The sequence below is a fragment of the Heteronotia binoei genome, chromosome 9 (assembly GCF_032191835.1).
Source record: "Heteronotia binoei isolate CCM8104 ecotype False Entrance Well chromosome 9, APGP_CSIRO_Hbin_v1, whole genome shotgun sequence".
Classification (NCBI taxonomy): domain Eukaryota; kingdom Metazoa; phylum Chordata; class Lepidosauria; order Squamata; family Gekkonidae; genus Heteronotia; species Heteronotia binoei.
The window spans coordinates 119,076,127-119,098,120 of NC_083231.1; the positions used below are offsets into that span (position 1 = coordinate 119,076,127).

Below are 21,994 nucleotides of genomic sequence, written 5' to 3' on the forward strand. Positions count from 1 at the left end.
CCTCTTTCGTTCTCCCAGGTCCTGGGCAGGTGGAAGGGGCAGCGTGGCAGTGACCTTCGCCTACTCCTCATTGAAAGATCCCCATGGGCAGCAGGGATGGGGTGTGGGGGCAGCCTAGCACTGTCTTCCACAAAACTGATCCCTGGTGCCAAAAAGGTTGGGGATCACTGGCTTAGAGCAGGGGTGGCCAACGGTAGTTCTCCAGATGTTTTTTGCCTACAACTCCCATCTGCCCCAGCCAGCAAGGTCAATGGCTGGGGCTGATGGGAGTTGTAGGCAAAAAAAACATCTGGAGAGCTACCATTGGCCACCCCTGGCTTAGAGGGAACGTTGCTTGCTACTGGGGTCCTTTCAATGGAGGTGCTGGGGATAGAACCTGGGACTTTCTGCATGCAAAGCCGAGGCTCTTCCACTGAGCCACGGCCTCCTTTGGCCTACAGACCTCCCCGGCTAACTTGAAAATGGGGCAGCTGGACAGCAAAAAAAGGTAACCAGTGCAATACATTTCAAGACGCTGCTCACAGGATTTCATTAACAAAGCGATTTAGCCAGAGAGATGGAATGGACGGGGGCAAAAGTTTAATGGTGCTTTTCGGCATACGCGCCAACGAAACTGCAGCCTTTTGCAAAAAATGAGAAGTTACTCACCAGCCGGGATGCGTTAAATAGCGAGTGGTCAGCATCGGGGGGCTTGAAAAACTGCTTTCAGAAAGGATCAGTTCAATATCTTCATTCCTAGCCAGGGAGAAAGGAAGGCTTCAAAATGATCCACAAAGCTTCTGGGATCAATGATTAGGGACTGTGATCTATACTCGTGTGCACAGCCTGCTGTTCAGTTTTTTATAAACAATTGATTTGTCCTTTAAGTGATTTTTAAATATCATTTATATACGCTTTGCTTCAGTTCTCTTTTGAGATTTCTGGTTGGCTCCACAACCCTAATCCCATTGCCTCATTCGCTCAAGGTCCCATCTTGTCGATCGTATTGGCTCGCTTTCTTGTAATCCACCTGGCATCCCAGTGAGAAAGGTGGACTACAAGTAACACAAGTAAGTAAAAGTTAATTTTTGAACTCGGCTCTTGAGGTTGTTATCCCTTCAACGTTTTAACACTGCTGGGCTTGTTGTTTTCCGAATTCCAGACGTGAGAAACATTCTCCAAAAGGCCCAAGAACCGTTTTTGCCACAGAGAACACCGTAAACCCAACGGCCCTTCACCCAGCAAGACAACACAGATTGCAGCTTTTTTAATCTATCAAAAGAGTGACGAAAGCCCTTTGGTGAATGACAAGTTTCAAAACATCTGGCTAGAAGAGTAGAGAGTCTGCAAGATGCAGACAAAGGATATAGCGACGTCCGCAGGAATAAACAGTTTCAAAAGAGGATTAGGCAGATTTGTGGAAGAGAAGTCTATCAATGGCTACCGACCGTGGTGACCGAGGGAACCTCCACATCCAGAGGCACTAAAGCCTCTGAATCCCAGACCCAGGAGGCAACATCGGAGGAAGGCCTCGCCCTCTCTGCCCTGTTCCTGGCCCTCCAGAGGAACTGGCTGGCCACTGTGTGAGACAGGAGGCTGGACTAGAGGGACACTCCCTGGTCTGATCCAGCAGGGCTCTTCTGAGGTTCTTCTAGAGGCCTCAGCCTCTCTGCCCTGTTCCTGGCCTTCCAGAGGAACTGGTTGGCCACTGTGTGAGACAGGAGGCTGGACTAGAGGGACCCTCCCTGGTCTGATCCAGCAGGGCTCTTCTGAGGTTCTTCTAAAGGCCTCAGCCTCTCTGCCCTGTTCCTGGCCTTCCAGAGGAACTGGTTGGCCACTGTGTGAGGCAAGATGCTGGTCTAGATGGACCCTCACTGGTCTGATCCAGCAGAGCTCTTCTGATATTCTTATGAAGGCCTTGGCCTCTCTGCCCTGTTGTTGGCCCTCCAGAGGAACTGGTTGGCCCCTGTGTGAGACAGGAGGCTGGACTAGAGGGAACCTCACTGGTCAGATCCAGCAGGGCTCTTCTGGTATTCAAACATGTCTATTAGCTGAGAGCTCTGAGGTAAGACAGGAGTGGAGACAGAATATGAGAGTCAAGCTCTCTCTTCTTTTCAGAACACCTCTATTCGAGCCCAGTAGCGCCTTATAGACCAGCGATCTATTCAGGGTACGAGTGTTTTAAGAAAACAAAAGCTGCACTTACCTGTGTGACTCTTATTCATTGAGTGTGATGCATCAAAGTTCCCTTTGTCTCGCAAAAGCTCATACACCTCAAAATCTTGTTGGTCTCTAACAGGGGTGGCCATGCTGAGGCTCTTTCACACATACTGTGTGGCTCTCCAAGTTCCCACCACCCTGTCAGCCAGCTTGGAGAAGGCATCTGTCTCTTTAAATCACTTCTCCAGGCCAAGCCAGCGGATGGCTTGGAGAATGCATTCCAAATTAAAGTTGCTTTCTTTTCACCTCTCTCTCCCTCCTTCATTTTTATCTTCCTTCCTGTCCTGTGGCTCTCACACGTCTGACGTTAGCATCTTGTGGCTCTCGAATATCTGATGTTTCGTCTACGTGGCTCTTACGTCAAGCAGGTTTGGCCATCCCTGCTCTCTAAGGTGCTCGAGAACGCAATTCTAGCTCTTCCACCATGGACCAATACGGCCGCCCAGCTGAAACTATCCACGTTACCTTGTCACAACCCCGTTTTCTGCAAGGACAAAGGAGACGCTGGGGTTCGCGGCTCGGATCAGGTGCTGGAGCTGGACCAGCAGTGGGTTCCTCTGCTCGGCTGTATGGCTCGTGAAGACCACGTTGCTGACCAAACCTGCATAAGAACATAACAGATGCCATGTTGGATCAGGCCAAAGGACCTTCCAGTCCAATACTCTGGGTCACATAAGAGAAGCCCTGTTGGATCAGGCCAATGGCCCATCCAGTCCAACACTCTGTGTCACATAAGAACATAAGAGAAGCCCTGTTGGATCAGGCCAATGGCCCATCCAGTCCAACACTCTGTGTCACATAAGAACATAACAGAAGCCCTGTTGGATCAGGCCAATGGCCCATCCAGTCCAACACTCTGTGTCACATAAGAACATAAGAAAAGCCATGTTGGATCAGGCCAATGGCCCATCCAGTCCAACACTCTGTGTCACATTAGAACATAACAGAAGCCCTGTTGGATCAGGCCAATGGCCCATCCAGTCCAACACTCTGTGTCACATTAGAACATAAGAGAAGCCCTGTTGGATCAGGCCAATGGCCCATCCAGTCCAACACTCTGTGTCACATAAGAACATAAGAGAAGCCATGTTGGATCAGGCCAATGGCCCATCCGGTCCAACACTCTGTGTCACATAAGAACATAAGAGAAGCCCTGTTGGATCAGGCCAATGGCCCATCCGGTCCAACACTCTGTGTCACATAAGAACATAAGAGAAGCCCTGTTGGATCAGGCCAATGGCCCATCCGGTCCAACACTCTGTGTCACATAAGAACATAAGAGAAGCCCTGTTGGATCAGGCCAGTGGCCCATCCAGTCCAACACTCTGTGTCACATAAGAACATAAGAGAAGCCCTGTTGGATCAGGCCAATGGCCCATCCGGTCCAACACTCTGTGTCACATAAGAACATAAGAGAAGCCCTGTTGGATCTGGCCAATGGCCCATCCAGTCCAACACTCTAGTGTCACAGAAGAACATAAGAGAAGCCATGTTGGATCAGGCCAACGGCCCATCCAGTCCAACACTCGTGTCACATAAGAACATAAGAGAAGCCCTGTTGGATCAGGCCAGTGGCCCATCGAGGTCAACACTCTGTGTCACATAAAACATAAGAGAAGCCCTGTTGGATCAGGCCAATAGCCCATCCAGTCCAACACTCTGTGTCACAGAAGAACATAAGAGAAGCCATCTTGGATCAGGCCACTGGCCCATCCAGTCTTTAAACTTTGTGTCACACAGCGGCCAAACCCCAGAAGGTCCACCAGCAGGGCCAGAACTCCAGAAGCCCTCCCACTCTTGCCCCCCAACCACCGAGAATATAAAGCATCACTAACCCAGACGTAACAACAGAACAGAAGCCATGTTGGATCAGGCCAATGGCCCATCCAGTCCAAGAGTCTGTGTCACACAGCAGCCAAAGCACAGGGGCCATCAAGAGGTCCACCAGCGGGATCAGAACTCCAGAAGCCCTTCCAAGCACCAAGGGTACAGAGCATCACTGCCCCAGACACAGAAACATACAGGTGGAAGGAACCTCCGGGGTCATCTAGTCTGGCCCCCTGCACCGTGCAGGAAATTCCCAAATACCCACCCCCCTGCCCCCCCGGTTCCACGCCCAGAAGATGGTAAAACAAAAACCACCCTCCAGGATCCCTGGCCAAACTGGCTTAGAGGAAAAATGGCTTCCTGACCCCAAAGTGGTGATCAGCATTTCCCTGGGCGAGTAAGAACTAAGCACCCTTCCTGCCCCTCCCTCTCATGATCTGGCTAAGCTCACAGGATCATCATTGCTGTCAGGTGGCCCTCTAGCTTCTCTTTATGAACCTCCAAGGAAGGAGAGCCCACCACCTTCTGCATAACGTCCCATCTATACCAGGGGTGGCCAACGGTAGCTCTCCAGATGTTTTTTGCCTACAACTCCCATCAGCCCCAGCCAGCATGCTGGCTGGGGCTGATGGGAGTTGTAGGCAAAAAACATCTGGAGAGCTACCGTTGGCCACCCCTGATCTATACCATGTGGCTAATAGCTACTGATGGGACTCCTGCTTCGCATGCTTATCCAATCCCCTCTTGAAGCTGACATCAGGGAAAGGCCATGTCCCCTACGTGTCCTATTGGAACAGGTTGGCCTCTGTGTGAGACAGGGATGCTGGACTAGATGGACCCTCACTGGTCTGATCCAGCAGGGCACTTCTGATGTTCTTATCAGGGGAAGGCCTCGGCCTCTCTGCCCTGTTGTTGTCCCTCCAGAGGAACTGGTTGGGCACTGTGTGAGACAGGAGGCTGGACTAGATGGACCCTCACTGGTCTGATTCAGCAGGGTTCTTCTGATGCTCTTATTAGGGAAAGGCCTCAGCCTCTCTGCCCTGTTGTTGGCCCTCCAGAGGAACTGGCTGGCCACTGTGTGAGACAGGAGGCTGGGCTAGATGGACCCTCACTGGTCTGATCCAGCAGGGCTCTTATCAGGAGTAGGCCTCAGCCTCTCTGCCCTGTTGTTGGCCTTCCAGAGGAACTGGCTGGCCGCTGTGTGAGACAGGGATGCTGGACTAGATGGACCCTCACTGGTCTGACCCAGCAGGGCTCTTCTGATGTTCTTATGAAGGCCTCAGCATCTCTGCCCTGTTCTTGGCCTTGCAGAGGAACCAGCTGGCCACTATGTGAGACAGGATGCTGGACTAGATAGACTACTGGTCTGATCCAATAGAGCACCTCCTATGTTCTAGGAGGCAACATCTTCCTCCAGAGGAACTGGCTGGCCACTCTGTGAGACAGAAGAATGGACTAGATGGACCCTCACTGGTCTGATTCAGCAGGGTTCTTCTGATGCTCTTATTAGGGAAAGGCCTCAGCCTCTCTGCCCTGTTGTTGGCCCTCCAGAGGAACTGGCTGGCCGCTGTGTGAGACAGGGATGCTGGACTAGATGGACCCTCACTGGTCTGACCCAGCAGGGCTCTTCTGATGTTCTTATGAAGGCCTCAGCATCTCTGCCCTGTTCTTGGCCTTGCAGAGGAACCAGCTGGCTACTATGTGAGACAGGATGCTGGACTAGATAGACTACTGGTCTGATCCAATAGAGCACCTCCTATGTTCTAGGAGGCAACATCTTCCTCCAGAGGAACTGGCTGGCCACTCTGTGAGACAGAAGAATGGACTAGATGGACCCTCACTGGTCTGATTCAGCAGAGCTCTTCTGATGTTCTTATCAGGGGAAGGCCTCAGCCTCTCTGCCCTGTAGTTGGACCTCCAGAGGAACAGGTCGGCCTCTGTGTGAGACAGGGATGCTGGACAAGATGGACCCTCGCTGGTCTGATCCAGCAGGGCTCTTCTGATATTCACTCCCAGGCTGAGCTTGCCGTATTTTCAGACTTCCTTCAGCTGTGCTATGCCCAAGCTTGTCTCTCATTGCTACGTTTTACAGGCAGGGAAAAAAAAAATCAATTAAAGCCATCTTTCCCACCCTGCCTAGATCTGCTGAGCAGAAACCAGGAAGCCCCTTGGCAGCAACCTCCCCACCGTCACCTCGAAGACTCGCATAACTTAATCCTGGCAAGACATTTTAAAAAGAGGATTTACCTTGTGAGCACTGGTCCAGGAACTTGGGGAAAAGGAATCTGCAAGCAGAGGAGGAAGACAGACACAAAAGGAAACACGACGTTAGAGGCTGCCTTTAGGAGATGCAGACTGGCAGTGCGCTTTCAAAAATATGGATGGGAAACAGAGTTTCCTGCACAATGCAGGAAACTCAAATACCTCCCCCTAAATTCACAGGATCTTCATTGCTGTGAGATGGCCATCTAGCCTCTGTTTAAAAACCTCCAGGGAAGGAGAGCCCACCACCTCCCAAGGGGGAAGCCTGTTCCACTGAGGAACTGCTCTAACGGTCAGGAAGTTCTTCTTAATAATAATAAATAATAAATAAATAAATTTTATTTTTATATCCCGCCCTCCCCCACCAAAAGGCGGGCTCAGGGCGGCTCACAGACATGACTACGTCATGATTCAATTAAAAGCAGATAAACATTATGAATACAATACAATTACATATATAGATTAAAATACATAAAAATAGGTGCTATAATTTCTGGTATCACAATTACATATTATCAGCTTCAGTTACAACATAAGATGGCTAGAGTTAGAATGATTTTAGCAAGTTAGTCTGGTCCTAATTCAAATGCGAGTTGGAAAAGAGAGGTTTTGCAAGCCCTGCGGAACTGGTTCAGGTCCCGCAGGGCTCGCACCCCCTCTGGGAGTTGATTCCACCAGCGCGGGGCCACTAATGAGAAGGCTTGCTCCCGAGTTATCTTCATTCTAGCCTCTCTTGGCCCAGGGATTTGTAGGAGGTTTTGGGAGCTAGATCTTAACGCTCTCCTGGGGATATATGGGGAGAGGCGGTCCCTGAGGTAGGCAGGTCCTCGGCCATATAGGGCTTTAAAGGTAATAACCAGCACCTTATACCGAACGCGGTAGACGACCGGTAGCCAATGCAGATCCCGCAGCACCGGCCGCACATGTTCCCACCTAGGTAGTCCCATCAACAGCCTGGCCGCCGCGTTCTGCACTACCTGAAGTCTTCGCGTTCGGCACAAGGGCAGCCCCATGTAGAGGGCATTGCAGTAGTCTAGTCTTGAGGTGACCGTTGCGTGGATCACAGTTGCTAGGTCGTCGCGTTCCAGGAAGGGAGCCAACTGCCTCGCCCTCTTGAGATAGAAGAAGGCGGATCTTGCGGTGGTAGCTATCTGGGCCTCCATTGATAGCGAGGATTCCAGTAGCACCCCCAGGCTCTTGACCCTGCGCACTGGTGTCAGTGGCGCACCGTCAAAAGCTGGCAGAGTAATCTCCCCCCCCGGTCCGTCCCGACCCACGCAAAGGACCTCAGTCTTCGTTGGATTCAACTTCAGCCCGCTCAGCCTGAGCCAGTCAGCCACGGCCTGTAACGCCCGGTCCAAATTTGTAGGGACATCACCAGTCCGGCCTTCCATCAATAGATAGAGCTGGGTATCATCAGCGTACTGATGACAACCAAGCCCATACCTCCGGGCAAGCTGGGCAAGGGGGCGCATAAAGATGTTAAACAATGTCGGGGAGAGAACTGCCCCCTGAGGCACCCCACAATGAAGCGGGTGTCTCTGAGACAGCTTCCCCCCAATTGCCACCCTTTGTCCCCGATTTTCAAGGAAGGAGGAGAGCCATTGTAAGGCTAGCCCCCGAATTCCTGCGTCGGCGAGGCGGCGGGTCAGCAGCCGGTGGTCGACCATGTCGAACGCCGCCGACAGGTCGAGCAGCAGCAATACCGCCGAGCCGCCCCGATCCAGTTGCCGCCGGAGGTCATCTATGAGGGCGACCAAGACTGTTTCCGTCCCATGGCCCGGGCGAAAGCCGGACTGGCATGGGTCCAAGGTGGAAGCGTCTTCCAGAAAATCCTGTAACTGCAACGCCACAGCCCTCTCTATAATTTTGCCCAAAAAGGGCAGATTTGAGACCGGCCGATAATGTGCCAATACGGCCGGGTCTGATGTAGCTTTTTTCAAGAGAGGGCGGACCACTGCCTCTTTCAGAGATGTTGGGAAAACACCCTCCGAAAGAGATCGATTTATAATGTCCCGTATAGGACATTTCAATTCCTCCTGGCAGGCCTTAATTAACCAGGAGGGACATGGGTCCAGATCACAAGTTGTGGATCGTGCAGTGCCAAGAATTCTGTCAACTTCCTCTATTAATAGAATCATAGAGTTGGAAGGGACATCCAGGGTCATCTAGTCCAACCACCTGCACAATGCAGGAAACTCACAAACCCCTCCCCATAAAATCAGAGGATCTTCATTGTTGTCAGATGGCCATCTAGCTGCTGTTTAAAAACCTCCAAGGAAGGAGACCCCACCAGGGTCATCTAGTCCAGCCCCCTGCCCAATGGAGAAAACTCACAAACACTTCCCCCTAAATCCACAGGATCTTCATTGCTGTCAGATGGCCATCTAGCCTCTGTTGAAAAACCTCCAAGGAAGGAGAGCCCACCACCTCCCGAGGAGGAAGCCTGTTCCACTGAGGAACCGCTCTAACGGTCAGGAAGTTCTTCCTAATAGAATCCTAGAGTTGGAAGGGACCTCCAGGGTAATCTAGTCCAACTCCCTGCACAATGCAGGAAACTCACAAACCCCTTCCCCTAAATTCACAAGATCTTCATTGCTGTCAGGTGGCCACCTAGCTTCTGCTTCAAAACCTCCAAGGAAGGAGAGCCCACCACCTCCCGAGGAAGCCTGTTCCACTGAGGAACCACTCGAACGGTCAGGAAGTTCTTCCTAAAATTGCAAGTTTTTGGGGTGCGGCTTGACTGCAGGGAACCTGCCTCCCTGCGGGGGGGGGGGGGGCTTGGTCAGACAGAACCACACTTGCAAGCATCTGCCAGACAAGAAAGCTGCCCGGTGCTGCAGGGAGGACCCGAGTGGGGGAGCGTACCTGTGCTCCATGTAGCAGCTCGAGGGTTCCACGCAAGCAGAGATGGCGCCGATGACGAAAGAGGCCTTGACGTCGGCGTCGGGGTGCGTCTGCAGAGCCTGCACAACGTCAATCACATCTGTGTATCTGCAGAGGGGACAAAGGCGAAGACCTGTCAAGTGACGGGGCCAGATGGGAACGACGCCATGGCCAGCAGATCTGGGGGCCAGGGAGTCATGATAAGGTACGATTCCAGGAAATCAGGGCCTGATTCCACCGGGGGAAACGCTTTGGCATCCTGACAGCAACTGATACAACAGGGGTGGCCGACGGTTGCTCTCCAGATGGTTTTTTGCCTACAACTCCCATCAGCCCCAGCCAGCGTGGCCATGCTGGCTGGGGCTGATGGGAGTTGTAGGCAAAAAAACATCTGGAGAGCGACTGTCAGTCACCCCTGCAATACAAGGTTCTCAGGTCACAAAAGCAGAAGAGCACGCATGCTGGATCAAACCAAAGGCCCATCGACTGCAGCATTCGGCTCCGACTGTGGCCAACCCAGAACTGCAACCGCGTCCTCTTGCCCCAGAGCAACTGATACAAAGAGGCAGATTTTGGCCCTGGTACTGGAGGGCAAAAGAGAATCATGGGCAAGGAAGCAATCGTAAAGAAAATCCGTGGAAAAAAATTGCTAATGGCTCTCATACGCTCACTGCAAGTAATTATGCAACATTTTTCGTGCAAAGCTCTTGAATCGTTCATCAGAAATTTCAGAGGAAAAAGTCCCTTAAAGTAGCCACCAGGCTGTAAATTGATTGGAACAGAACAAAGCGCTAGGAAAAATACTAAGTCCGCATTTCAGGTGTTCCAGACAAAGCAGACGTTCCAAACGACCCTCAACGTGGATAGACTCAACGTCAGAGACTCAGAGTGGCTTACAATCTCTTACATCTTCTCAACAGCTTTAAGAGGGGATTGGATAAAAATATGGAGCAGAGGTCCATCAGTGGCTATTAGCCATACATATATATGTGTGTGTGTGTGTGTGTGTGTATGTATGTATATGTGTGTGTGTGTATACATATATATATGTGTGTGTGTCTGTATTGTGGCCACTGTGTGACACAGAGTGTTGGACTGGATGGGCCATTGGCCTGATCCAACATGGCTTCTCTGATGTTCTTATAAGCATAGCAGCATATTCTACACGTTTCAACGCGATGTCATTTTTGTCCAGGAGGAAAAAAGTGAGAACAGCCTTCAGGCTCTCAAGTTCTTTACAGGGGGACTAGCACGATGCCTTATGGCGGAGAAAAATCTCTGGAGAAGATGCTGCTATCCACGTTGAGGGTCATTGGGAACATCTATTCCGCCTGGAACATTTGAAACATGGACGTGGTATTTTTTCCTAGCGCCTTGTTCTGCTCCAATCCATTTATAGCCTTGCGACAACTGTAAGGAACTTTTTCCTCTGAAATTTCTGATGAACGGTTCAAGAGCTTAGCACTAGAAATTTTGTATAAGTAATTCCAATGAGCATACGAGAGAGTCGTTGGTAATCTTTTCACAGATTTTGTTCTTTGTTTATGATTGCCGGTACTGGCGGGAGCAGAGATCTGCCATGACTAGTCGCCTCTCGTAGGCCCATCCGCTGTGAAATTTGTCCTCTCCTCTCTTAAAGCCTCCCAAAGTCATGGCCTAGTATTAGGGCTTGCTTTGTAGAAAAAAAGGTGGTGGAGCTCATCCAGGGATTGTCATGCAGCTGCACCTACTATTCAATGGACACGGTGGGGAGGAGGAGGGGGGACCCTCAGAAAGGTTCAGGAGCTGGGCTCCTGTGAGCTCCTGCTGAATCCGAGGCCTGCCTAGTATTGTCATGAGAGAGAGAAAGAGAGAGACCAACCAGCTTTTCGGGTTTAAACAATTTTATTGGTAACATATGGTAACAGTGTCTAATTATATCATTACTATCTCTAACCCATATGATATTTTCCAATCCCCCCTCCCTCCGTTAATGGACTCCCGCCTGTCAGAACTTGTAACTTTGCTTGTATGTGCTTAGTAGGAAGTATATGTTGTTAGCCTGACTGACCCCATGTTGGAAACGTTTACTAACCCTGTAACTTGCATTTCAAACAAATACTAACCACTGAAGGGTGACTGATAACCGCTGGCTAACATCTGTGCATACCTTTGAAGCTGGCAGGCCAGAGAAAGACAGTGGGGTTCCTTCCTCCCTGATGGGAGATAAGGAGCCTGGGAACAGACAATCGTCTCTCTAAGTGTGAGAAAAGATTTATTGTTTTATGTTACCAATGTATAAGAATGTACCGATGGCCTTGGAAGCCATCAGAGTCAATCTGCTTCCTCATGGACGAGAGTTCTCAAATAAACGTCTTAACTTTTTGAAACAAAGTGATGCGTTTCCTTTTGAAGTTTCCAGTTCTGACACCGCCGAGGTTATATACTTAAGTTCAGTTATAAGGGTACCTTTAACCAATCAAAGTTCAATATCTTTCTTTTCTCATATATATATATTAGAAAATTGTCCAATGTCTTTTTACATTCCACTCTTTCTCTATATATCCTCTAAATTTCTTCCACTCCTTTTTAAACACATCCAAATCATAGTCTCTTAAAGTTCTTGTTAATTTGTCCATCTCACTCCCCGATAAAACTTTCACAATCCAATCCCATTTCTCTGGTATTTTTTCTTGCTTCCACAACTGCGCATACAATGTCCTAGCAGCTGAGAGCAAATACCAAATTAGAGTCCTATCTTCTTTTGGAAATCTTTCCATTTGTAATCCCAGCAGAAAAGTCTCTGCAACTTTCTTAAAATCGTATCCCAAAATTTTAGAAATTTCTTGTTGTATCATCTGCCAAAACTTTTTTGCTGTTTCACAAGGCCACCACATATGAAAAAAAGAACCTTCATGATTTTTACATTTCCAACATCTATGAGACCAACCAGCTTTTCCAACTGCCCCTGCATGCCAAGTGAAAAGATCTAGTGTGCCACCTTTGGGCACAGAAGAAGAAGACTGCAGATTTATAACCCCGCCCCTCTCTCTGAATCAGAGACTCAGAGTGGCTTACAGTCTCCTATATCTTCTCCCACCACAACAGACACCCTGTGAGGTAGGTGGGGCTGAGAGAGCTCGGACAAAAACTGCCCTTTCAAGAATAGCTCTGTGAGAGCTATCGCTGACCCAAGGCCATCCCAGCAGCTACAAGTGGAGGAGGAGGAGGAAGAAGACGACTGCAAATTTACCCGTACTTCTCTCTGAATCAGAGACTCAGAGCAGCTTACAATCTCCTATATCATCTCCCCCCACAACAGACACTCTGAGGTGGGTGAGGCTGAGAGGGCTCTGACAGCAGCTGCCCTTTCAAGGACAACTCCTACGAGAGCTATGGCTGACCCAAGGCCATTCCAGCGGGCGCAAGTGGAGGAGTGGGGGAATCAAACCTGGTTCTCCCAGATAAGAGTCCACCCACTCAAACGCTACACCAAACTGGCTCTCCACTGCAACTCCCCTGTTAGCCAAATTGGGTGGTGGTGGTTTTCAAATTTGGACCTGAATTACTCTCTCTGAAATGACCGTATGCCATCTCCGGCGGGGAAGGGAAGGGAAAACAGGGAAGGATACAAAATTTCTTTAATCGGAGGCCATGGACTTGCTGTCAAAAGGACAAACAGTTACGCGCACCGGTGTCTGCTGTGTTAATTCCAACCACAAAATGTCAAAAGGGATATTTTGAGCCCTAAGAGATTCCCCACCTCCCCCCCATCCTGCTGCCACAATCACTTCTGGGTCAGGTGGGAAGTTATCTAGACAAACTGTTGCTTGCGTGAGCATCTTCCCTCTTTTTTGGGGGGGTGGGGGGGCCTTTCCTACTCGGAAGACGGCTGGGGGTGCCAAGCCCATGCCATTTCCACTTGCAACAGGGATCTTATAACCAATGAAGATGAAGATATTGGATTTATATCCCGCCCTCCACTCCGAAGAGTCTCAGAGTGGCTCACAATCTCCTTTCCCTTCCTCCCCCACAACAGACACCCTGTGAGGAAGATGAAGATATTGGATTTATATCCCGCCCTCCACTCCAAAGAGTCTCAGAGCGGCTCACAATCTGCTTTCCCTTCCTCCCCCACAACAGACACCCTGTGAGGAAGATGAAGATATTGGATTTATATCCCGCCCTCCACTCCGAAGAGTCTCAGAGCGGCTCACAATCTCCTTTCCCTTACCCGCCCCCACAACAGACACCCTGTGAGGTAGATGAAGATATTGGATTTATATCCCGCCCTCCACTCCGAAGAGTCTCAGAGCGGCTCACAATCTCCCTTACCTTCCTCCCCCACAACAGACACCCTGTGAGGTAGATGAAGATATTGGATTTATATCCCGCCCTCCACTCCGAAGAGTCTCAGAGCGGCTCACAATCTCCTTTACCCCCCTCCCACAACAGACACCCTGTGAGGAAGATGAAGATATTGGATTTATATCCCGCCCTCCACTCCGAAGAGTCTCAGAGCGGCTCACAATCTCCTTTACCCCCCTCCACAACAGACACCCTGTGAGGTAGATGAAGATATTGGATTTATATCCCGCCCTCCACTCTGAAGAGTCTCAGAGCGGCTCACAATCTCCTTTCCCTTCCTCCTCCACAACAGACGCCCTGTGAGATGGGTGGGGCTGAGAGGGCTCTCACAGCAGCTGCCCGTTCAAGGACAACCTCTGCCAGAGCTCTGGCTTACCCAAGGCCATGCTAGCAGCTGCAAGTGGAGGAGTGGGGAATCAAACCCAGTTCTCCCAGATAAGCGTCTGCACACTTAACCACTACACCAAAATGTTCCCTCTAAGTTGCAGAGTCTTGTAAGCAACAATTCTACTTTGTGAGCTACTGGCATTAAAGTTGTGAGCTGCTGCATACGTTATTGTGCTCCGGGGTCAATTTTCCTGAGCGAAGACAAAAAGGGGTGAGCTGGAGGCTAAAAATCTGTGAGCTAGCTCACGCCAACTCAGCTTAGAGGGAACCATCAGAACGGAGAGCGCTTTCAAAAAGACGGAAATCCACTTCGAACCGCGAGAAGAGTTTGACGAGACGACAGCAGACGGTAGGAAGGTAGAGAGTCTTGCGTCGCCAGGCAACGGATCTCTCAGTCAGGTGTGGAAAACAGGACGGGGAACAAGACACAATTAAGAGAGAAAGACAGCTGATGGAAAGCTGATTGCGGAATGTGCTGTGAACAATGCGGTCTCCGCTAGAATCTATGAAAAAGCACGAAAGCTCTTGGCCACCTGATGAATAGGACCTTGAAGGGGACGATAAAGTTCAGCTCACGGAGCAACAGCCCCGCAAGACTAATCGCTTCCAAGAACTGACTTGTTTCCCGGCCGACTCTAAAGCGGGCCTTGTGTCATCTGAAGTACTGCGGCTATTCAATAAAGTGCTCACCTTTGGGGAAAAGCTGGGTGGGAGGGGAAAAGAGATCACCCACCCACACACACACACACCTCCTTGAGAAGGCTTCTTTTGTCATTAACAATGGGACACGGGATCCGGCTCTTCGGCGTTTCAAGAGGCAATGCATCTAGCTACTGACAGAGATGCCTGGGCTTGGTCTGTAATGCCCCTCGACTGAACAGCGGTTCCCTGAGAAACGGTTTGACGGTGTGTCAGCCAAGGCAAAGAGCTTATGCCAAGCTTCTTCCACAGTGCGCAAATCCCCCCACCCCTTCCCAACACCCTTTGAACAAAAGGCAGCAGACGTGAAATACGGGAGGAAAGCATGGAAGAAGCAGCCAGAGAGCGTTTTTCTTGGTGTCTTGGAACATTTGAAGCATGCTTGTCTTTACTACGGCCAGACCTTGCATTCAGCAGGAGGCTCAGCTCTTGCACCTTTCAGACAGCCCCCCCATCCCTCCTCCCACCCCACCTCGTCCATTGAATAGCAGGTGCAGCTGCAGAACAATCCCTGGATTAGGAGAGGGGGCAGCCAGCCAGCCACCAGGGGCTTTGCCACGCCCCCAGGAGCCCTCATTAACCCCTGGAGAAGCCCGCACCACCCTTTCTCCACTTCTTATGTGATTTTAGGCCGTGGGTGGCTCGCTGGCCTTTTGACTGTGTGGGGGGGAGGCACCCAGGAGAGCCCCAGGTGAGCGAGGCCTGCTTTGGCTGGTTTCGTTTTCCTGGGGCTCTTCCGTTCTTGCGTCGGGTTGCTTTTGGCTGGTGGGGGTGTGGCATATGCTAATGAGTAACGTTAATGAGCTCCACCACCTATTTTTCTACAGATCAACCCCTGACTACCGCCTAATATTAAAAGCTGGAGATTTATTATACTGGACACAGATACGACACTCCTGCATCTTAAAGCTTTAAAACAAAAAAAGAGCTTTCTCTACAAACTTCTGTTCAGTTATTAGGTAGGCTCTGTTTTGCTGGTAGAACAAGATGAAAGTGTCTAACCCAGGATTGTCAAAGTCATTTGTTATGAGGACCAGATCTATGTCCTGTAAGCCGCCCTGAGCCTGCCTCGGCGGGGAGGGCGGGGTCTAAATAAAATTTATTATTATTATTTATTATTATATTATTACATAAATGAGACCTTGTCAGGCCGGGCCATGTATGTCATACCAGGTAGCAGAGATGTAAACTTTATAAAGGGCACAGACAAACCCAGAGACTTCTTAAAAACTTAAACTAAAATAGGCTTAAAACATTAGCTTTCTTTGCATCTCTCCTGTGCGATCGAGGGAACTGGGCAAGCCAGGCTTGCTCAATCGCACAAGAGCTACAGAGCAAAGCCTCTTATTTTCTCCATTGGCTGACCAGCACATGAAGCAACTTCTGTCCAAAAGCTCGCAATGCCCAGCCGTTTCATGTTTCCCCCCCTTGCGTTTGAGGCTCAAAGCACTGACCAGGAGATTTCTGTAATGAACGTCAATAAATCAGAAGTAGGTTTGCAATGTGCAGACGCACGCCTGAACAGCCTACTCAAGACTGCTGCAGCACAGACACAGTCTCCAGATTTTGATGCAATACTTCAGAGCAAGAGCTGTCGGTTAGCAGAGGCTGTTCGATAAACAAAATACTGCAAGAGTGCTAATCCTTTAAGCATGTTTTAAGTTTTTTTTTAAAAAGTCTTTTATTTGTGTTTGTTTGAATTCTTTATAAATTTTCTGTCTCTACTACTTGGCATTACATTTTATGGCACACGCGGCCTGGCCCAACAAGGTCTCATTCATGTCAAATCCGGCCCTCATAGCAAATGAATTCGATACGTTAATGATGAGTATGAAGGTTAACTGCCAGCATGGCTTTTTTTGGTAGAAAAAGCCCAGCAGGAGCTCATTTGTGTATTAGGCCACACCCCCTGACATCAGCATTGTTTCGCACAGGTCTTTCTTGTAGAAAAAGCCCAGCAGGGGCTCATTTGCATATTAGGTCACACCCCCCTCAATGGCACCATTGCTCCACGCAGGGCTTTGTAATAATAATAAGAATAATAATAATAATAATTTTATTTCTGTATCCCGCCCTCCCCTGCCAAAGGCTATTTGTAGAAATAGCCCAGCAGGAACTCATTTGCATATTAGACCACACCCCCTGACACCACCATCACTTCACACAGGGCTTTCTTGTAGAAAAAGCCCAGCAGAAACTCATTTGCATATTAGGCCACATCCCCCCGACCTCACCATTGTTTCACACAGGGCTTTCTTGTAGAAACTGCCCAGCAGGAGCTCATTTCCATATTAGACCACACCCCCTGATGCTACCATTGTTTCACACGGTTTTTTTTGTCTAAAGAGCTCAGCGGCAACTCATTTGCATAGCAGGCCACACCCCCGACATCACTGCAGTTTCACACAGGGATTTTTTTGTAGGAAAAGCCCACAGGAGCTCATTTGCATATCAGGCCACCCCTCCTGCTGCCAAGCCGGTCGGAACTCTGCTCCGGTGCATTCCGGCTCAAAGCAAGCCCCGCCTGCCAGCAACATTCCATGCACAAACAGAAGAAGCTTCCTTACCCTTGGAGAACCACCAGCAACCGCAGTTTCTTCCTGCTGTAAGCAGAGAGGCGGGCGCTTCGGTTATTCTGCGATTCTAGAACGCCTGTCAGGTACTTCTGGAAGTGGGCTGCGCTGAAACATTCAGGGCTGTCCATGGTTTGGCGATAAACTAGCCACCTAAAATACGACACACCGAAACATAAAGTCCAGCTGCTTCTGCTTCTCTTTATATCGGTACAAGCTTACTGCGTTCTCCCGTTGCTGTTTCTCCGGACCATGACGATCGAAGGGAAAAAAACCACCCTAGGAACAGACCTTTGGTTTTACGTCACGCTGAAATCACAGCACTGACGATTCCGGGGAGGCTGTTGTGAGAACTGACCTCAAGGCAACACCCTGGGTGGGCAGCACGTTTATGTAGAATCCAGAGGTTGGCTGGCCCTTTAACTGACCAGGCAACTGCGTTGGAGGGGCTCTGCAGGACAGCAGAAGCAAACCAGCCTGACTGCCAGTGATGCTGCCAAAATTGCCAGGACTATGAACATCAGAAGGGCCCTGCTGGATCAGACCAGAGGTCCATCTAGACCAGCATCCTGTCTCACACAGTGGCCAGCCAGTTCCTCTGGAGGGACAACAACAGGGCAGAGAGGCTGAGGCCTTTAGAAGAACAACAGAAGAGCCCTGCTGGATCAGACCAGTGGTCCATCTAGACCAGCCTTCTGTCTCACACAGTGGCCTCAACCAGTTCCTCTGGAGGGCCAACAACAGGGCAGAGAGGCTGAGGCCTTTAGAAGAACCTCAGAAGAGTTCTGCTGGATCAGACCAGAGGTCCATCTAGACCAGCATCCTGTCTCACACAGGGGCCAACCAGTTCCTCTGGAGCAGGGGTGACCAACGGTAGCTCTCCAGATTTTTTTTGCCTACAACTTCCATCAGCCCCAGCCATTGGCCATGCTGGCTGGGGCTGATGGGAGTTGTAGGCAAAAAAACATCTGGAAAACTACCGTTGGTCACCCCTGCTCTGGAGGATGAACAACAGGGCACTGAGGCCAAGGCATTCCTGTGCTAAGAGCCTTGCTGGATCAGACCAGTGAGGGTCCATCTAGTCCTGCATCCCGTCTCACACGGGGGCCAGCCCGTTCCTCTGGAGGGACAACAACAGGGCACAGAGGTTGAGGCCTTCCTGTGATCAGAGCCCTGCTGGAGTGAAGGTCCATCTAGTCCAGTATCCTGTCTTGCCAAGCAGTTCCTCTGGAGGGCCAACAAGAGGGCAGGGAGGCCGAGGCCTTCCCCTGGTAAGAACATAAGAAAAGTCCTGCTGGAGCTGACCAGTGGTCCATCAAGTCCAGCATCCTGTCTCACACAGAGGCCAACCAGTTCCTCTAGAGGGCCAACAACAGGGCAGAGAGGCTGAGGCCTTCATAAGAACATTAGAAGAGCCCTGCTGGGTCAGATCAGTGAGGGTCCATCTAGTCCAGCATCCTGTCTCACACAGTGGCCAACCAGTTCCTCTGGAGGGCCAGCCACAGGGCAGAGAGGCCGAGGCCTTCCCCTGAGAAGAACATCAGAAGAGCCCTGCTGGATCAGACCAGTGAGGGTCCATCCAGTCCAGCCTCCTGTCTCACACAGTGGCCAACCAGTCCCTCTGGAGAACCAGCAACAGGGCAGAGAGGCCGAGGCCTTCCCCTGACAGAAACACCAGAAGAGCCCTGCTGGGTCAGACCAGTGAGGGTCCATCTAGTCCAGCTTCCTGTCTCACACAGTGACCAACCAGTTCCTCTGAGGTCCAATAGTAAGGCTTGGTGCTGATGGCAGTTTACGCAGGCTCATCATCTCCCTAAGCTCTGCTGGCAGCTGGGGCCAAGGCCACTCAGCTGGCAGAAGCAGGGGAAAAGGCAATGAGCAAACCGGTTCCTATTGTCACCCATGGGATTAGAGCCCCCCTATTAGGGCTGTTCAGCTAGGAAATCCTAACTGGCCCAGTCTGCCCCCTGCTGGACACAAGTTGAGCCAGTCTTTCACTGTGCTTTCCTCAGGGCATCAGGTGGGCGGGCCCCTGCTGAATAAAAAAGCCCCAAATCCCAACAAACAAGAACTACGTAAAGCAATACCAACCTTCCACATTCTTTGTTAAAAGTGACCAGGAAAGCGCAAAGGTCACTTGAGCGACATCCAGGGAGGCCCGTTAAGATGGTGATCACCACCTTCAATGAGAAGGAAGAGTCTCATTCAATCACTGGTATTGCTTACAAGCAGTTAAGAACATAAGAACATCAGAGAAGCCATGTGGGATCAGGCCAATGGCCCATCCAGTTCAACACTCTGTGTCACATAAGAACATAAGAGAAGCCCTGTTGGATCAGGCCAATGGCCCATCCAGTCCAACACTCTGTGTCACACAGTGGCCAAAAAACACCCATGGGCCATCAGGAGGTCCACCAGCAGAGCCAGAACTCCACAAGCCCTCCCACTATACACCCCAAGCACCAAAAATACACAGCACCACTGCCCCAGTCAGAGAGTTCCAACAATACGCTGTGGCTAATAGCCACTGATGGACCTCTGCTCCAGATGTTTACCCAGTCCCCTCTTGAAGCTAGCAATGCTTGTAGCTGCCACCGCCTCCTGTGGCAGTGAATTCCATGTGCTAATCACCCTTTGGGTGAAGAAGGACTTCCTTTTATCTGTTCTAACCCGACTGCTCAGCAATTTCATGGAGTGCCCAGGAGTTCTATGTCTTGTGAGAAAGGGAGAAAAGGACTTCTTTCTCGACCTTCTCCGTCCCATGCATAATCTGGTAAACCTCTATCATGTCACCCCACAGTCGACGTTTCTCCAAGCTAAAGAGCCCCAAGCATTTTAACCTTTCTTCATACAGAAAGTGTTCCAACCCTTGCATCATTCTAGTTGCCCTTTTCTGCACTTTATCCAATGCTGTAGTATCTTTTTGGGGGTGCGGCGACCAGAATTGCACACAGTACTCCAAATGAGACCGTCCCATCGATTTAGACAGGGGCATTATGATCCTGACTGATTTGTTTTCAGTTCCCTTCCTAATAATTCCCAGCACAGCGTTGACCATTTTCTTTATAGCAGTCGCACGTTTCCTCGACATTTTCAGTGAGTTATCTACCACGACCCCAAGGTCTCCCTCTTGGATCATCTCTGACAGTTCACACCCCATCAACTTGTCTTTACAGTTAGGCAGAAATCCAACTGAAAAGAAGCTCGAATACACAACGCGTGAAAACACTAAACTGTCGGATCCGGAATCAGACCGTCGGTCTATCATGGTCAGTCCGGTCTGCTCAAACTGACAGGAACTCTTCAGAGTCTCTGGCTGAGATCTTCCACGTCATCAACTGCATGGTCGATTTAACTGGAGGTGCCCGGGATTGAACCTGGGACCAGGGCTTTTTTTTTTGTAGCAGTACCTCCTTTGCATATTAGGCTCCACCCCTCCGGTGTAGCCAATCCTCCTGGAGCTTACAGGGCTCTTCGTACAGGACCTAACGTAAGCTCTTGGGAGGATTGGCTCAGTCAGTCAGTCAGTCACATTTTATTTGTATCCTGCCCTCCCCGCCAAAGCAGCTCAGGGCGGCTAACAACAAGAACTTAATGCATACATTGTACAATAATAATAATAATAATAAATAACATTTTAACTACAATTGATTAAAATCTATTAAAATTCTAAAAAAGACAATGTATTTGGTGCTATGGTCGCTGGCAAGTTTGCTTAGCAGTTTAGCAGTTTCAGCTGGCGAAGGCCATTCGGAACAAGGTGGTCTTGCAGGCCCTGCGGAACTGTTCGAAGTCCCGCAGGGCCCGCGTTTCTTCTGGGACCTGATTCCACAGCTGTGGAGCCATAACAGAGAATGCCCGAGTAAGGGTACTCTGGAGTTTTACCTCTTTTGGCCCGGGGATAGTCAGCAGGTTCTTCCCTGCTGACCTCAGTGCTCTCTGGGGTTCATACGGGGAGAGACGGTCCCTAAGGTAGGCAGGTCCTCAGCCATATAGGGCTTTATAGATAATAATCAGCACTTTGTAACGAATCCGGTATATAACTGGCAGCCAGTGCATCAGAGATTGTGGAGCCTAATATGCAAAGGGGGTCCTGCTACCAAAAAAACCAAAGCCCTGCCTGGGACCATCTGCGTGCCCCGCAGAGGCTCTTCCACTGACTGAGGAAGGGTCCCCTGAAGACAGAGGCTTGCAGAACTGCTGCTCTTGCGGAAAGAAGATTAAAACCTCGGTTCCGTCCGCGCTGTGTCCCGTTCCCCCTCCCCGTGAGCACGGAATCCCAAGATCGATGCCCTCCCCTCAAGAAAGACGTGCATGCTTAACTAAACTTTTAAAAAAAACAACAACCCTGCATAATCTATTGCAAGGTCTTTGTCGATGCAGAAAACAACAAAACCCCAGCCTCTCAAATCCCCCCCGATTTTGGAAACCCATCGCAGCTACAAGCCGTTTCCAAGACAATTACATCTTTCGAGCTCATTTTGACGAGCAGCATTGGCTATCAGATGAGAAGGTGAGGAGATCGCCGAAGGCAGTCAGTCACAAGCACATCTGAACTTTGCCAACAGATTGTTGCCTCCGATCGCGCACAGTTTGGGGAACAGCGGCCTGGCTGGATCAGACCAGCGAGGGTCCATCTAGTCCAGCATCTTGTCTCCTCACACAGTGGTTAAGTGTGCGGACTCTTATCTGGGAGAACTGGGTTGGATTCCCCACTCCTCCACTTGCAACTGCTGGAATGGCCTTGGGTCAGCCATAGCTCTCTTATCTGGGAGAAGCGGGTTGGATTCCCCACTCCTCCACTTGCACCTGCT

At 50.3% G+C, this 21,994-nt stretch overlaps 1 protein-coding gene across 1 annotated transcript in view; it reads right to left on the reverse strand.

The window, feature by feature from the left end:
• DNAAF9 (dynein axonemal assembly factor 9) overlaps positions 1-21,994 on the reverse strand; it is a 186,789-nt gene that overhangs the window by 12,972 nt on the left and 151,823 nt on the right. The window contains 6 exon segments of the mRNA XM_060247199.1: positions 649-735; positions 2,665-2,800; positions 6,274-6,311; positions 9,157-9,282; positions 17,175-17,333; positions 19,272-19,360. Coding sequence (XP_060103182.1) covers positions 649-735; positions 2,665-2,800; positions 6,274-6,311; positions 9,157-9,282; positions 17,175-17,333; positions 19,272-19,360 — 635 coding nt within the window.